This window comes from Melanostigma gelatinosum (genome assembly GCF_949748355.1).
Source record: "Melanostigma gelatinosum genome assembly, chromosome: 13".
NCBI classification, from domain to species: domain Eukaryota; kingdom Metazoa; phylum Chordata; class Actinopteri; order Perciformes; family Zoarcidae; genus Melanostigma; species Melanostigma gelatinosum.
In genome coordinates this window covers 21,610,173-21,627,607 of record NC_136646.1, presented here as the reverse complement: position 1 = coordinate 21,627,607, position 17,435 = coordinate 21,610,173, and the positions used below count along the sequence as shown (strand labels likewise).

Sequence of the window (17,435 nt, the reverse complement as noted above, 5' to 3'; positions counted from 1 at the left end):
CTATTTCAAGGCGGTAATTATAATATATATTGTTCGGGGGACAGAATCACTGACTTCACCTTTAATATTTATATTACTTATCTGATAAAGGTGAAGCTTATTTTGTTTTACTATAATTACCCTATACATCAGTATGGAGAAAGGAGGCTTTGTTTTTTATGTTCACGAGGTGAGGCAATTCATTTTTGTGAAGATTTCAACAGCAGGATAGACGTTTTTCATGATTATTTCATAAAAAGTGCATCAGGTTCCCTCCAGAGCCTCTTTGGATGATTTTGTAAACAAGCATGCACTCAGTGATTGAATTTCTAAAACAATTCAAGTCATATGGAAGTATATGCCCCCTGAATGATTAATATCTGTGAGTTGTAAAGCTGGTTGACTGTTCACACCTGTGACTTCTTTGAAGTATTAGTGTCTTATTGGCGAGGGCTGCAATCTATGGACACCAGAATTAGGTACAGAAAGCCAGAACATTCCACCAACGTTTGACATGAACTTCCCCTTAAACTTTGCCAAGTGGTGGATTTAAGAAGCGTAAAGGAGCACAGGTCTGGTTGGTGGCGGCGCAAACAGAGCAGTGGTTTCTCCTCCTTGTTATTAGTGCACTGAATCAGGGCAGATTGAGTTCACCTGTGTCTCGTTGACTCCAAACAGCACAGGTGAGCCCGTGGCTCGTCCCAGAGCTCATCAGGGTCATCGCAGACATGGAAGACTTTCTGCAATTAGCTTCAAATCAAGTCATCGAGTTTGCAACCTGAATGGATCTAATTTGAGTAAGATGCAGAGTTCCACATCACAACATTTCTCATAAAAAAAAGAAACTAAAGCTAAAAAACAAATAAAAGGGTGATTATTTTGTAGCCCCTCACTACAATAACTCAATTATTTTAGCAAAAAAGAAAGTCAGCAGGACTTTACCAGCGAACGTCTTATCTTCTGGCTTACAAAAACCATAAATAAATTGGTTCTGGGGCTCGATGGTAATCCTGTGTTTGGGTTTTCTGAGGTCATTTATAGATACTTTAAAGGTATTTTTTCCCCAAACAGTGATACTTTTGATAAAAAGGTATCATAAAGAAGTATGTTTAACGAAAATTGTAATAGAGAGCCAAATACCAAAGGGAGATATTGTGTAATTAAGGCACCGAATAAGGATCTAGCTCAAATGACTCGAGCAAAACTGGCAAAACCAATATTTAAAATTGGCCATTATTTTGTATTTTGTCTGAATAATTCAACGTTTTGAATCTGGTAGAATGCAAACTATGTGGTCTAATTATAAGCTCAATACCAAAACCCACGGTGTGGACACAAGGATGCTGTTCGATGCAGAGGGCTCTGCCTAATGAGCACAGTCAACTAACTGTGTTCTACTTAATGAGAGGCTCATGTTGCATCCGGAGAGGGAAGGCCTTCTTGTGGAGGAGCAACACTGGTTTCCTAAATCCAGGTCATGTCTTGAGTCTTTTATTGTCAACAATTACAACAGATAGAAAGAAATCAACATATGAATAATTCATTGACTTTTAGAAATCTTTTTACATGACCAATATAGATCTTTTAGCCTATAGACTTATTAAATATGGGGTATTGGAAGGATTCTATAGAGCTATACAGGCTCTCTATGATCCCATAGCGCGTGTAAGATTAAATTAGTGTTATATACCAACTTACATCAACAATAATTATGATGTTACTGCAAAAAAAGAAGACTGAACTAATTCACTTTAGGATCTTTTCTTCTACACGTAGCACTTCAATTAGGCAATGGCTCACTTAAGATGGACTTTCTTTCTATTTCGATGAACACGTGGATTTCAGAAAAGGTGCCATGGTTCTTGCTGATTCAGCAGGAAGAGCTGTGGCAGGAATCATTGGTACAAGCACACAGAATATAGTAGTACTTTTAAATGTATTTTTGCTCTGACATGAATTTCTGAAAGATGTACATTTTGTAAAATGGTCTCGTGATCCCCTGTGGGATGGGCCAAATATTTATCATGACACAGAAATAAAAATAAACTAACTAACTATATACTGCAGAAAAGTTTGGGAATTTTACCAAGAGATCAATAACGTCTTACTCAATGCATGTGTAATACATCATTATTTGTTCATCATATTTTGTATGATCAATCTGAATCTGTTAACGGACGGACAACAACATCTTCACTGTCAAAGGACTGTTCTTCGTTTCATGAATATTCCTCCTGGATACCTCTGGAAGGCAGCAAAGCTAAATCAGTGGAAATGACACAAGAAGAAGAAGAAGAAGCAGGAGGGGAGGGGGAGAGAGCGATAGAGAGAGTGAGGAAGACACGGACGTAGAAGGACAAGGAAGACTGCAAAAAAAGGAAAAAGGAATTTCCTTAAATTAAAGTCACAAGTTGTCATGCGTCTGTCATAAATAGGCTACTTATGATAGAAGGGAAGTGGCCTATAACAGTGCTGCATTGTTGCTTTCCGTCCTATACTCTGCATCACGCTGTTACTAAACAGTTAGTAACGTCAACTTTAGTCGCGCGACTTTGTTCAAAGGGATTTAACCGAGTTGTTGATGAATCCGCGTGGGAGTCTCTGCTGCTAGACGTGGAGTTCAAATGAGTCAACGGCACAACATTACGTTCAACATGTTTCACGAGTAATACAACACCATGGCAGACAGAAGGACTTTCAACGTCGTGGTTTTGGGTGTTGGGTTTCTGTTCATTTTCACCGCCTTCACCACCTGTGGGAACATTGAAGTAAGTTCCACTTTATTACTGCGTTTCTACACATCCAAACCTGAGTTTCTTAGAAGTCACATTTGTTTGTTGTTGCCTCTAAAAGCTTATTTTCAGAACGCCTGTGGAAGACACTGAGCTGAGTTGGAACATATTTAATGTCCCATAAGTTGAGATGCGCCCATTGTGCTATTACACACATGTGTAACTGTTAGAATTAGAACTATATTTCGGCAAATAATCTTCTTCAGTGTAGGTCCCTTTGTAGAATGTATCCCAAATAATTAGTATATTTATGTATATGCCCAATAAACCTTTTTTGGTTTTGTACACACATTTTGTTATTAAAACTTTGACGCTAAAACAAACAAAGCGAGCCGATAATGCGCAGGAGGAAACAAGCCTGTGTGGCGCACCTCGTGTTTCTAATTGTCTTCAATGGTCAGTGAATTGATCAAACCGGACGAATGAATTAAGGACACATGACCCCATCTCGTCCAGTCCAACCTCACGCTCTCATCTCATTTCCAGCAAACTGTGGTGAAAAGCCTGCGGAATGATACCTTCAGTGGGAGTGGGTACCACAGGTAGGTCACGCAGGTTCACGTCCTCAACTCAGGACGTTCATTTGATGAAAGTAAAACTTGACTGCTGAGCCTCTTCCCCCCCCAATCACAGCCTCGGAATCATCTATGGGGTCTTTTCATTCGCCAACTTGCTTGCACCAGCAGTCGTTGCAGTCATCGGACCGAAGATTACCATGTTTCTGAGTGGCCTACTTTACAGGTAAACGCCGGCGTGGTAGTTACATACAGGAGGTTGACAAAGAAGTTGCTCATTGCTGTTCCTGGTGCTTCCTCTCTAGCGGGTACATCGCTGTGTTCATCATCCCTTCAACATGGTCCTTCTACCTGACCTCTGTACTCATCGGCGTAGGAGCAGCCAGTAAGTTCCTCCAACAGATTTGTTTTGGAATTATGGTCTCAAATAATAATCAACGACTGCAACTCTCTGACATGTTTGCATCATCATGCAGATTACAGTTGAGGCGGTGATTAGTAATTACGGTAATTTAAGACAACTCTCTTTTGGTTCAGGAGCTTTGTTATTCTCCCTGTATACCTCACGATGCAGACCTGAAACCTGGGTTACAATGTCAAGAGAGATTCGTTAAGTTATTCTATGTGTATTAATATTCGTTGGTTATTTTCCCCATTAATTGTTTAGTCTATTAAATGCCAGAAAATAGTGAAAAATGCTCATTGTAATTCCCGAAAACTACCAGATACGACAAAGAAAGGCATCAAATTTGAGAAGTTGCAACTGGGAAATGATTTGGCATTTTTGCCGAAAGAATAAACAATTGGTCAATTATCAAATATTGGTTCATCAACTAATCATTTCAGTTGTAGCCCACATACTGACTCACATAAAAAAAGCACAAATAAATACTCCAGCTTGGTTCCTGTTTTATTTTGCAGCCTATTCAAGCTCAGTGTTGAAAATCGTGTTTAATCATTCAAACAGGGATGACCATGACTGGGATGTGTCGCTGCGTATAAACAGCACATCCCAAATTCGCCCTTTAATGGGGTTCGGAGTTGTTTCTGCTGATACATAGTGTGCAGCACTTTGAGCTTGCACGCAGATGTTCGTGAACATACTGAGGAAGCAGCTACTCTGCTGAGCATTCACTGGACAAATGATCTGGGCCTGTTTATAAATGCAGCCTCAAATCATTGCACGAGTGATGAATTTGCCTCATGTCCCGGGGTGACTGTGTGGTTAGATGCATTACACACCCACACAGACAGATAATATTTCACTTCGTGTGGGCAATTAACTGACTGGTTACATTTTTCTCCCCCAAATGACCTCGCTTCCCCCCCCCCACAGTGCTCTGGACAGCTCAAGGACACTTCCTGGTGGAGAACTCAGAGGCTTCCACCATCAACAGGAACACAGGCATGTTCTGGGCTCTACTGCAGTGCAGGTACGCAGCCACTGACACAGTTACCCTCCAGGCTTTACCTTTTTAACATTCTAATTGTAAACACTTTAATACTTGTATCATGCTGTCGGCCAGTCTCTGAAAAATAGGCCTTTCGTCATTTCTTTTTATTATTTTTTTTGAGAATCTGAACATCCTGCTAATTTGCTTCCCAAAGCAACCCAGGGTTGCAAATGATGTAGCCTGCATTATATCATCACGTTCAGTGCATAACACACAATTCAGCACAATGTTTGTCATGTTTTCTTCCTCTTCTTGTTTAATGCAACTATTTCAGTTGATCAAAAACGTAGCAGGCAAGACTACTGTCAGGCCTGTATTTTTAGCCTGACAGGATATTACTGTGTGCTTCATTTTAGAATATGTTTAATAAATCCTGTTACAAATGACCATATCTCTCAGTGAGTCATTGTTTTCTCTGCACAATGTGAAAAACAGCCAAACCTCTTGAAACAGAGGTCTGCAGGTGAGCGCTTTGGCCTTTTCATCTCTTGCGTTCGCCCCACTGCTCTTGCACACTGGCTCTGACAACTGAATAGTATTTGTTCAAATATGCAAATTGAATTAGTATAATAATTACATTGGCTGACAACAGAGCAACGCTAATCTGCCTCTGCAGTGGTGATCATTGCCACAGTAAACGTATGATTCACTTCTTCACGGGCTGCCGACACACACGCACTAAATGCAGTTGCTGTTGTGTTTTATGAAGAAGCCCTGTTCAACCCCGCTGAGGCTTTTGGGGACAGACTAATTACTCATCAACATTTCTAGTTCAGGTAAAATGTAATTAACGACAGAAATGGATCCCAGCGCTTCATAGGACTGCCCTGTTCACCATGAAAGGCAGGTAAACAGTTTAGAGAGAAGAAGAAAGAAGCCTCTTCAAAGGCGGAAATGCAGATGATTGGGTGCAGAAAGGCAGCGCTTCAACCCCCCCCCAAAAAAAAGTCCAGTCCAGCTTGTGTTCTTTTTCACTGCACGGCCATTGTTTTTGTTTTCAGTCTTTTGTCAAAATACTCAGAGTATAAAAATAAGTCAAGTGAGGCAGAGAAGAATGGAAGCTTTTATTCTGTCTGCCAACTCAATTCACCTGCTTTTCTTTTTTACAGCATGCTATTTGGCAATCTTTACATTTATTTAGACTGGAATGGAAGGACGGAGATACCAGGTAGGGTTTTACTCCAGTAAGTACTGTCGTGAATATCACAGCCACGTCTTGCATGATGATGAAAGCAAAATACCAAGAGGATTAAAGGACTGATTGGTTATTGCTCCTAGCTTAATGTTGTTAATATATCGTGTGTCTTTTAATTAAGCGCTTTATTTGAATCTTCATCCCTCAGACAGCAGCAGGAAAAACATCTTTCTGTCCCTGCTGGTCGCCTCCATACTCGGCACACTCAGCTTCCTCGTGTTGAGGAAGAGCCATCATGAAGAGGAGTTGCTCTCTGAAGAGGAAGGGCAGTCGCTGCTCTCGACTCGCGCGATGTAAGCGAACATCCTCGGCATAATTACACCTTTTTCACTGTCGTCAAAATCACTCAGAATATATTAAACGTGTCTGAACCGCTATTGGAAAAGGACAAGGAGGGTACGAACCTCGAGTGATGAATAAAACGGGAAAGAGCAGACTGATTCATGCGACGCAAAACAAGTTATTTTCAACATTTGACTCTGTTGAACTATAACCGCACCACCTGACAAAGACATGTTCTTAAAGAAGCCACCTTGGATTTTGCAAGGTTTGTCAAGCTGACTCAGCACTGCAGTTCTGTAGTTATAAATCACTGCTGTCCTTCACAAAAATGTGCTTTTTTTCTGCGGATCATTTACATTTTGACGCAGTCGAGCCAAATCACCACACTTCATACAAGTAGGGTGCAATCAGGCAGATTTGTGTCGGCTGGGACGGAGACTCTCTCTTCGAGAGTGACGGCGGTTAAAGCCCCAAATTGTCCAGGCGCGGCCTTTAACGGTGTATTAACTTGTACGGCTCGACTCAAAACACGATTAGCAGAAATAATTCGACCGACATTCGATGCTACAGAAGTGTTCTAGTTCTGGAGGAAAGGTTTGGGTCAGTCTTGTGGCGGCAGATTTTCAGGAATCAAGTGTCTTGGATTTTTAAATCACTTGGATGCAGTTATGTCATCGTTTGTGTGTGCAGCTAACGTTATTTATTTATTTATTGATTTCTTTTGTGTTGTTTAGGTACAAGCACAGAGCAAACACCGCCATGCAGGATGCCAAGTCAGAATTCAGTAAGTTGTGTTATTTGCAGATATATATGTAAGGATGGATACACAATGAACTGTATGTACTAACATACAAGACTCGTACTTACCAGGTTTGTGTGTATCGTGCTGTTGATAGACACAAAGATCATTGAGGAGCTTCTGACGTCAAAGAAAAAGATCTCAGAAACTAAAAGTACAGAAAAAATCTTTTTTATGTGAAGTAGTTTGTGTTGCGTCGTCCACTTTTAGTATAAAATGGAAAGTAAATTGATTACCTTGTATACTACCTGCTAAGATAGTATACTGTGATGCTTAGTATGTAGTACTTACTGTATACTATTAGTATGTAGTACTTACTGTATACTATTAGTATGTAGTACTTACTGTATACTATTAGTATGTAGTATGGATTTCAGACACAGTTCATCTGAGATTTTGTCACAAAGTATTTCAGAAAAGGGCAACAAAGTCGTGTTTTCTTTTATTTGACATAACCTCTCGTGCTCTGCACTTCACTGCTCTCAGTCTGGAACGAGCCGGCAGTTTTGTTTTTCTTCGTGTGAAAATGTCTTTCATGGATAAAAATCTTCCAGCAGCACAAGAGAGAGTCCAGAGAAACGGCCTCTTTCAGATTATATCTGTTTCAGCTGCACTTGCAGCCTGAAGTTGTTTGGATGATCAGATTGCTCTTTGTCTGGCGTGAACACTTGCCTAAAACGTCTCGGGTTGATCGAAGATGCACACTGATTCATGTCAAGAGGGCATCCAGGCACGGAGAAACAGACCGAGTGGGATTTCTTCTTTTAAAATCTGAATTCCCCTAACCCGCCTGGTTAAAGTTCTCCCCTGGGTGTTTGTTCTACCCGCAGTTAGATGTGGATTTTTGGCTCATTTTCACATCTTTTATCTGCATTGAACTTTCATTTTGGGAGGGTAATGAGGCCTTAACGTCTGCGTTTCTATCTGAGCTCAATCCACTTGTTATCATGATACAACATATTTATTAGCAATTCACATCAGTGTATTGTGTTTCCTCCCGTTCAGAAACCATGCTGCAGCTTCTGAAGACTAAACCTATACTGCTGCTGGGTCCCTGCATGGCATACAGCGGTAAGTCTCATGGAGAATGCATTCATGTAATATGTATCTCAACCCTCCGGGGAAGGCCGGCAGCTGCAGCGTGCCCCTCTTGCTCCTGCAGGCCTGGAGCTCTCTTTCTACAGCGGAGTGTATGGGACGTGTATCGGCGCCACCGCAGAGTTTGGAGATTCAGCTAAAGGCTTGATCGGCATCTCTGGGATTGTGGTCGGCATCGGGGAAATTGTGGGTAAGTTAACGTTCCTCTACCAGAGCTCGTTGAGGGGATTGAGAGTCACCGGAGGGCTCTGCATTCACAAACACCTTCTTTCTCGTCAGGCGGAGGCTTGTTTGGATTGTTGTGCAAGAACAATGGCTTCAGACGGACCTCGGTGGTGTTTCTGGGGATGGTCGTCCATTTCGTTGCCGTCTATTTGATCTTCCTCAACATCCCAGATGACGCCCCCGTCGTCTTTAATACCACCACCCAAATCCAACCGTTTCTAGCTCCTAGGTAGAGGATTTCTCTCACCATTTACCAACGAAGAAGAGTGAACACGGGGAAGGCCAGTTACAACTCTGCTTTGTTTGTAATGCGAGTTATATTTTCTCTTTTAGCGTATCCATTGCCCTGCTGTGCAGCTTCCTGCTTGGACTTGGGGACAGTTGTTTCAACACACAGCTCTACAGCATACTGGGCCGTGTTTATGCTGAACACAGCACGCCCGCTTTTGCCATCTTCAAATTCATCCAGGTAATCCCGAGTTGACAGTTCTCCGGCCTTGTTAGCAGAGCTGTGCAGAGCTGGGTTAAGATGTCGTCTTGTCAAGTATGAAATCAATTCACATGAAAAGGAAAAAAACGAGACCCTCGCACGTGTCTTCATCCCCCTCGTCGTGTTTACTGCAAAGATTGGCCGGTAACAAGAAATACACCCTGGACATTTTATATTCTAAATTAATTGCATTTGTTTCGTCTGTGACAGCATGCACAGGTCTGTAAATCACTCGTCCTGTTTTCTTTGAGAAAAACAATCCGATACCAAAAGAGAGAAATGACATATCATATTTCTTGACCTCATTTTGATCCAGTCAATCATTGAACAGTACGATCATCTTATGGCTCTTGTGGGCTGGACTCACAACGCTCTCCTCTGTCAGTCTGTTTTCGCAGCAGTGGCGTTCTTCTACAGCGGTTACCTGCTGCTCAAGTGGCAGCTGCTGCTGATGGTCGTCCTGGGCTTCACCGGAACGCTCTGCTTCTTCACGGTGGAGCGGACGCAGAGCTTCTCCGGAGATTTGCAGGAATATTAGAAGGGCGTCTCTGTGTCGGCGTCGAGAGGTTTTGTGGGAGGAGCTTTATATTAACACATTGTAGGTCGTATACATTTGGATGACAGTCACACTCGACATAGTTTGAAGTGTTGAAACTTACTGAAACATTTTACGTTGCCTTAAGCGTAACATGGTTCAGCTCAGATTGTACCTTGCACCGTCTGTAATAACCCGACACTACACAGCAGCGGCATCAATCATTAACATGATCTTTGACATGTTTGCCTCACTGAAGGATTTTTGAATCACCACTTGCCTTATCTCGTACTTCTGTGTATTGCTTCCAGCTCAGGTTTCTTATTGAAGGCAGTGTCATAGTTTGTGTCTAAAACTGATATTTTGAAAGCTGCTCATAGTTTGACAGAATGATTGACAGTTTAATAAAAATAGACGAGAGAAAATAACACAATATTGTTGTCATGTTTCAGAGAAATATTTACGAATTAATGCCTGACAATCGTTCTTAACTTTTTGTTTTGTGAATTTTGCATTTTGTCGATGTTTTCCTTCCCAATGTTGTGAATCTTTGATGAATACAGTTTTATGCTTTTCCGGTGATTTAATTGAACATGCTGAGCAAAACTCTCCACTGTGTTGTGAAGCATTTTGTAATAAACAGTTGAGATGGTGTAGATGCCAAACCACTGAAAACCAAAGACATAAGAGGTTCAAGCAATCAATACATGTGAATGTAGAGGATTATTACTGAGGGCACGCTTATTAAGTTGCTTTTGACCCGTAAACCAGACAAATGGAGGGCTCACACTTTAATGTGATGCTTCCTGACTGAACTGGAACAGATTAAATGGAACTGTGTGTGTTTTACACCAGCCTGTGTTTCAGATCTAAGTGGATTGGTGTTTGTTTTACTCACCATAACGTAGCCAGTGTGTACGTCCAGTTTATTGCAACACAAAACAAGATGAATCTACTGGCTTTAATCCTGATTTATTGGAAAATCCACGAGGCCATTAATCAAAAGAAGAGCAGGAGGAGAGCGTCTGGCTGGCGGAGGAAGGGTTATAGGCCCGGAGGTCCCACACTACTTCACTTGTAATTGAGTATTGATTACATTATAATGAGAGTAAGCAGTTTTGTGTGATCTTAAGTCAATTGTGCTGCCTACTTGACAACAACAAAGCTGATGGGCTAAGTGAAGTGTACAGTGTTTACTCAGAATGAAACTCCGCCGGGTTCATGTTAGTTTAGATAACCTGGTAAGGAACGTAACTAGGTTGGGATGAGTCTATTACCTGAACATCAGCTGTTCTTCATTCCACAATGTTTCATAAACAAAAACCTGAAGCTTTTTAATCTATTTGCACTTTGTCATTTTTCTAAATTAGAGTGAAATGTATTATAATTCACTCCTCAGATCTATGACGCAGCCTTGATTTCCCAGCACACCACTTTAGTCGACTGAATTTGGCTGAAAGCAGATCAAATGTGTACATCAGCGCTGATCTACTTCATTTGGTCACAGCCTCGCACACTTCCTGCTTCTAATGAGAAGGTTTGATTGAAATGGAGCTGTGGGAAACACGACCGGGGCTTGTTAGAGGTCTGACATGTAAATGAAGTGCTGCTGTCTTCGTGGGGGGGGGGGGGGGGGGGGGGGGGGGGTCGTGTTTCTGAAGCTCGACAAGAGTTGTACTGTCAGGCTACTTCATCAGGGAGACGCCTTTTACTTCAAAGCACGTCTGTGCCCGGGGGATTCATTCATTCATTCTCGTCTGTGACCTGCTTGATTGTCTCTGACTGTCAGTTTAACCAGAGAGACGTGTTTACCACATCTTTATACCTGTAGCTCACTGGGTTATGAAATTTGAAGACGTGCCTGAATTATGGAAATCACACATCTGAGGATAGATGTATGAATAAGGTTCACAACACAATTAAATATACCAATTTGAGAGAAACGCATCCTATCAAGTGCGATGAACAACTCTCCGTAATTACATGCAGGGTGAGATGAGCACAAACAGTTTTAACTGCTCGTTGTTTTTCTCTCTCTCCCCGCTGTTAGCTTTCCACACAATAGATGCTGTAATCACGAGCAGCACAATTAAAGGAATCACTCAGCGGTGAGTGTTCATTGCTCGCGGATCAAAGGTTCGTGTGATCAGCGGTTGTCCTTCGATTCAGCAGAATTAGCCTCGCATTCGTTAAAAACTCATCATTGATTTCCCTCCACAGAATCAGAAAACAAGCTCAACTCAAATTGTTCTGTACGAAAATCACTTGATTTTTTACTCATGGATCTGCAGTCAGGACCACCAGAAGCTGACGGAGAAGCTGAGCTCCAAGGATCGGACATAATGCCAGTGTTGGACGGGGATGAACAGCACGTCTCCGGGCTGTAACACGCATTCCAGGTACGGAGCCCGGGCGAACTCCGGGAAGCGCTCCGCGTCCGGATTCTCCACCTCCACCTGCATGGAAGGAGTCAGAAATTGGAAATGCTGCATATAGTAGGCTCAGCATGCACCATCTCTCTGGACTGTCAACCCCACCTGACTGGTATTGTGAAGGAGCTGTGATTGATGAGGGTACAGCTTGTCTGTGTCCTCTGGGGAATATAGGCGAATGTATTTGCTTCCCACCACCTGGTGGACAAAAACAAGGGGAAATCCCACGTAAACAAACAGCGGGACACATCTTTGGCACTAACTGCATTCGCACAACAGCCTTCAATATCGCCACCTGAGCCAGGAAGTTCTGCTGAGGGTCTTGGTGGAGAGGAGACACCGTACCTCCGGGCCCAAACCACGCGTTGACAGTGATGTCGTCTTCGTCTCCTTCACCAAGGCAGCAGTAGTCAGGAGGACGGATGTCTTCCTTCAGCTCTGGTATCTGAGGCAACGTCAAACAAACAAGATCGCACCAGGAGCGCGTTTCAGACTCGCTGAATCACACCTCGACGTTTCCAACCGTTTCCCAGCACGTAACATGCAATGCAAAATAAAAAAAATGGAAATTCCACTGTGGTCCAGACTGAAACATCTGAACCTCTATTGGATGGATTGTCATGAATTGTACATTTTAACAAGTTTGGTGAAACATTCCTCTCGTTTTTTTTAGATTTCCTTTATTTGTCATTTTACAACAAAGGGTTGCGCAATGGAATCTAACTTAAAGCCTGTTCATGTTACACACACGTAGAACATATATACACATCTTTAAAATCAAAGTAAAATGACAAAATAAAACCATATAAAATCCTTTATGAAATCCATATATACTTAGGTAATAGTTTATGCAACTATTTCAGACCAAATACCTGCAAAACGAATGACATTCCCATCGTGCCGCAAGATGTGTTCATTATGTAAAGGGAAGCATTGGATTTGTCTTCTTAATCCATGTAATTAACATGTGATGAGCTGATTACTCCTGAAGGACGAGGCTATTGTGTGAAAAATCATTCTGTTCTAATAAACAGCCCAAAATACATAACTTTTAGCTCGACAAGCTGCCCTTTTAGTGAAGTTCAACCCGTGTTGACTTTTGCGGTAAAATTAGGACCGACAGTCAATACTGTTCGGAATAAGGAGCGTTCAATTCTTCATGGGGCCCAAAAGATACAACCTGAATAAATCAACGAGTAAACTGACAAAATGAAGAGAGTAGTATTTCGGTAATGACGTCATCAGAGAAGAGGATACCGTACCTGATCAAAGAGCTGGTGTTGAGCGAGATAACCCAAACCTTCCACTCCCTCCTGGGAAAAATCAAAACAGCGTGTCAGGAACCACGTAGAGATCGTTCTTCGTTAACAGCAACACTCGATGAGGATGCGCTTACTTTATTCAAAACGTATCGATCAATGAACTCATCGACCGTGAGCAGCGTCTGTGACCATTCCTCGTCCGTGTACCTGGACCCCACCTCGACAGGAACAGTCCGGCAGCCGGCCACAGACCTCAGGTACGCTATGCTGTGTGGGAGGGAGAACAATCGATGAGTCAATCGTTACTGTAAAACAACAATTAAAGTCACAGATCTGGTCATTGAGGATTCCAGCCCCGCTGAAACTAAATCTGCCACGTGTGCACTTGTGGGCTTCGTCCTCCAGGCGTCAGAGTGAGTCGGCAGCGAGAGGGAGGACAGCGAGGGATAATCCTAAACGGTATATCAGACGCTGGTGGCAGACAGAGTCAGCAATCAGGGATGTTTGCATGAGTGAAACTTACACCACACATCATAGTGTCAGGTTTAGAAAACAACAGATGTGAGTCATATGGTACGTGACAGTGGTGCTTCGGTTCCAGAGCGCTGCAGGTTTTCTGTCCTCACAGCTAGATGGGAACTCTCAGCTGGCATCACACTTGTAACTCAGTGGGATTAGAATGAACATACGGTCTGGTTGTAGTGTTTCATCATGATGGAGGACTAGTCGCGTACTTATTAACACCGCAAAAAAACAAACCTCCAGGGGTGTTGGTTGAGGGCGGGCCAGTGCTCAATGGTCCCCTCTAGAACCACTGGTCTGAGGGGGAGCAGGTAGCTGGTGCTGAAGCTCTCCAGTGAAGGACACTTTATCCTGGGAACTGCTGACTCCTCTTTGATCACGGGAACACGTGGGCACTCCATCTTCACTCTCTGAATGACGCAACAACAACAGGGGTTTGTCAAGTCTTTAATTCAACTCTCAGATGAAGAGCTTTAAGGGGAAAATATGACGAAAAAATATTGTGATCATATTTCTGTATAAGAGAAAAATGTAGCGTTTACGTCACTTTGTCAAGCTAAAGACAATTTGTGATTCTTAATGTGATAGTGTATTCTGTATAATTAGATTTTGGACTGTTGCCGGGGCAAAAGAAGCGTCTTTGGAGACATCTCATATGGGCACATGGGGATTTCTTACCTTTTGACATTTACTTACTTTACCAATTATTTGATTAACTGAGAATTAATTGGCAGAAGAAAAGATAATGAAAATAGTTGTCCAGCTCGACTCTAGAGACCAAATAGACAATTTACAATCAAGCTGGTTAAATGTATGCTTTTCTTTCAAAGGCAAAGAGAAACAAACATCCAGCCAGCCTTCCTCCAAACTCTCCATCGTGACGGCATCTAAACAAAGTGATCTGACATTTGAGTGTTTGTTGCCCTTTATTGTCAGTGACGTCTGATGGAGTGCGACAAAATAAAGGGCGACAAAGGAAAAAGTTCTCTAAAACTTCAGAGAAGCCGAGTCTGAAAAGTCCTCCAAGAATCTCGGCTGTGGCCGCACCACCCAAAATACATAAAACACACAAAGCTGCTTCTCTACGTAGTTTTTAATGCACATCTTAGATCAACAAAGTGCTCTTATTGGTCACCTAAATGAAATCAGCAGTACACATCTTATTCCATCATCATGATGATTTCCTTGCTTTTATTCTTGTAAATGTGATAACAAATGGCAATTTGTTTTAAGGCTGACGAATTTTAGGAAAACGATGTTGAAAAAAGTTGCATTCAACTAAAATCTTACCAAAGCGTCACGTGACTATTCCCACTCCTTCTGACGGCATCGCTGAGTTCACTCATGACTTATGATAAACTAAAGTGACACGCTCACATGAATGATGTGTGTTTAAAATAAAACCACCTGGGACCTACCTTGACTTCAGTGTGTTCACGTTCCTCTTCTGGTTTGGTGGATTTCCTGACTTCTTCTTGCAGAATCCGAACAATAACCTGAAGTATGTTATCCAAGATGGCCACCCCCATGAGTAAACCCATGTCGCAAGTCCTCACGGCCTGCACGACATCATCTGCCGACGGATCGCCCCGGCACAGAGCGGCCACTTTGAACAGGCAGCCGTAGGAATACACGCGTCTCCACTCTTTGTCCACATGGCGCCACGTTCCCGTGTTGAGCTTCTCCCACGAGAAATCCAGAATGATCTGAGCGGTCAGCGTTCGGCTGGCGCTGGAGGCGTCGCTGTAAAGCTGCCGCCGAGACCGCTTCAGCATTTCCACCACACTGGACTCCACTTTGTCGCTGAACTGCAGTGGAAGCTGTTCCTCATTATGAGGCAGAGCAGCAGAGACCTTTGACCACAGCGTGGCCATTGATGAGAAGGTCTGCGAGTATGCTGCGGGACAGACAGGGAAGGTGAGTTAGGGCAGCACGAATGAGGACGCACTGCTGCATTCACATGTGCACTGTTTGTGGAATACTTCAACGATGGTCATGGGTCCACGATGAGCTAAAACTGCCCACCATCATACACACACACACACACACTGCTGCAGTAAAACGCATGTATACACCCAATTTCCAAATTGACAACCACAAAACGCAGGCGAGGACGTCCCGAGCCAAAACACACATGCTCAGTGACGACACTCCGTCACACGGTGTCTGTGTCCGCCAGACTCGGCCTCCGTGTGACTCCATCCGTGTTCAGATGCTCTGTGAAGCCGGAGATGAAGCCAAACCACGAGGCAGCCAACACTGAGCAGCTGGTTCATTCGAGTACAGAAACTGGGCCTTGAGAACCTTGAGGCGGAATGTCACTGAACACAAGTAAAGTGAATGGTGGCGTTTAATCTGCCACATGCCTGAAGGTCACCTCCAGGTTCAGGACAGTTATGGCGCTGCAGGGCCCTCCAATTAATACACATTTAGCAAACAAACACAAACAAAATAATTTTTTGGGGAAATTACGGTGCTACTGTCAGATAACATTATGGACGTGACGTCATTAAGGAAGATGGGCAGAGAAAACCTTCACTGAACGTTCACCTCAAATTCTGTCATTTTTCTTAAAAACCTATTGTAATGTCTAACCCTGTATCCACTATTTGGTCATAAAAACATCAACAATAACAAAATAACAGCGATGAATTGATGTCAAATGTGTTGCTGCATAGTTGAATGATACCTTTAATTGAAATATATATTTATAACACTCAAATACAAGTTATGTATGAGAACTAAACAAGAGGATTTGGCGAAATATGTTTTGTTTAATTCTGAAGCAAATACTAAAATGAAATGATGACAAAGTGTACATCATTTCATTATGTAGCCTATATATAATATTTGTAACGAATTATTAACTCCTGGTAAAGCATCCCAGAAGTCTCCACTGTGTGACAACAACCAGCTCCAATAACGTAATGTTAGATAACATGCATGTTAATAAGACGATCAGAGACGTGACTAACAGCTGGAGATACAAATTATCTTTGCAAAGTATCAAAAGTGTCACATTTAAGTTGATTTAGGCGAATACGTGAACGAACATCAAATACAGGAAACCGACGCATTGCTAAACAGTGACGTCACGTTTACTTAGTAGCTAAAGAGGAATTTAATGCGCTAAATGTTATATTTACCTGCATTTACACCGTTAATCCAATACTATCTTTCATAACGTGGACTGTAAGCAGTGCAGGAGCTGCCTTAGCCATGCCTGTGCTACATCAAAAACAGACCGGAAGGGAACTCGGACAGCGGAGAATATTGGTTCCGCGATAAATACAAGGTGTCAGACAAGAATAGAACTTCTCAAAATACTGCACAAATACGTGAACTCAGCGATATTTAAATTCAAGAAATTTCAAGAATGTAGACGTTTTTATTTTGCATTTATTTTTACAAAACAAACTTTGATCTGCATTCATCCTGTGCTCCAGTAGAGGGGAGTAACCTCTGCACTCCAAATTTATAAAATGCAGGATCATTGATTGAACTATATAGACGGCCCACCTCCCTCACGCACACGCACACGCACGCACACACACACACACACACACGCACACACACACACACACACACACAGTCACATCTGTCACATCTGTCCACACAACCTCTCAGCCTTGTAGCTGCACAAACATCTGTCTCTTATTTAGATGATCTTTACATGATGAGTGAAGCTCAATCAATTGAAACAAAACAGTGATGCTGTGACATCACCGCCTGATTTACTTCCACAAATACAGAGACACGTTAAATGAATATGTCTCAACGGTAAACTCCAGTCATTAAAAGGTGTTGAGACAACAGCTCTCCCAACATAATAAATTAATGCAATTGTTTCACAAA

The 17,435-nt window shown here is 42.4% G+C and overlaps 2 protein-coding genes across 4 annotated transcripts; one reads left to right on the top strand and one right to left on the bottom strand.

Annotated features, from left to right (window-relative positions):
* Positions 1–2,320: 2,320 nt before the first annotated feature.
* Positions 2,321–10,984, top strand: LOC306787252 (UNC93-like protein MFSD11). Of its 2 annotated transcripts, XM_079282346.1 has the most exons (13): positions 2,321–2,747; positions 3,258–3,313; positions 3,405–3,512; positions 3,592–3,671; positions 4,623–4,719; positions 5,850–5,908; positions 6,084–6,228; positions 6,952–7,001; positions 8,022–8,087; positions 8,179–8,304; positions 8,394–8,568; positions 8,673–8,808; positions 9,215–10,984. In XM_079282346.1, exons 1-13 carry the CDS (start codon positions 2,658–2,660, stop codon positions 9,365–9,367), a joined length of 1,341 nt encoding a protein of 446 aa, XP_079138472.1. In that variant the 5' UTR covers positions 2,321–2,657; the 3' UTR covers positions 9,368–10,984. The 2 variants fall into 2 exon arrangements, with proteins under 2 accessions (XP_079138472.1, XP_079138473.1); XM_079282347.1 differs by lacking the exon at positions 3,258–3,313 and having other exon boundaries at positions 2,651–2,747.
* Positions 10,985–11,019: 35 nt separating this feature from the next.
* Positions 11,020–16,821, bottom strand: kdm8 (lysine (K)-specific demethylase 8). Of its 2 annotated transcripts, none has more exons than XM_079282372.1 (8): positions 16,727–16,821; positions 14,999–15,477; positions 13,818–13,990; positions 13,193–13,325; positions 13,059–13,109; positions 12,092–12,241; positions 11,902–11,994; positions 11,020–11,820 (listed from the first exon to the last, which is right to left on the bottom strand). In XM_079282372.1, the coding sequence occupies exons 2-8, from the start codon at positions 15,452–15,454 to the stop codon at positions 11,656–11,658; spliced, it is 1,221 nt and encodes a 406-aa protein (XP_079138498.1). In that variant the 5' UTR covers positions 15,455–15,477; positions 16,727–16,821; the 3' UTR covers positions 11,020–11,655. The 2 variants fall into 2 exon arrangements, with proteins under 2 accessions (XP_079138498.1, XP_079138499.1); XM_079282373.1 differs by having other exon boundaries at positions 12,142–12,241.
* Positions 16,822–17,435: the final 614 nt, after the last annotated feature.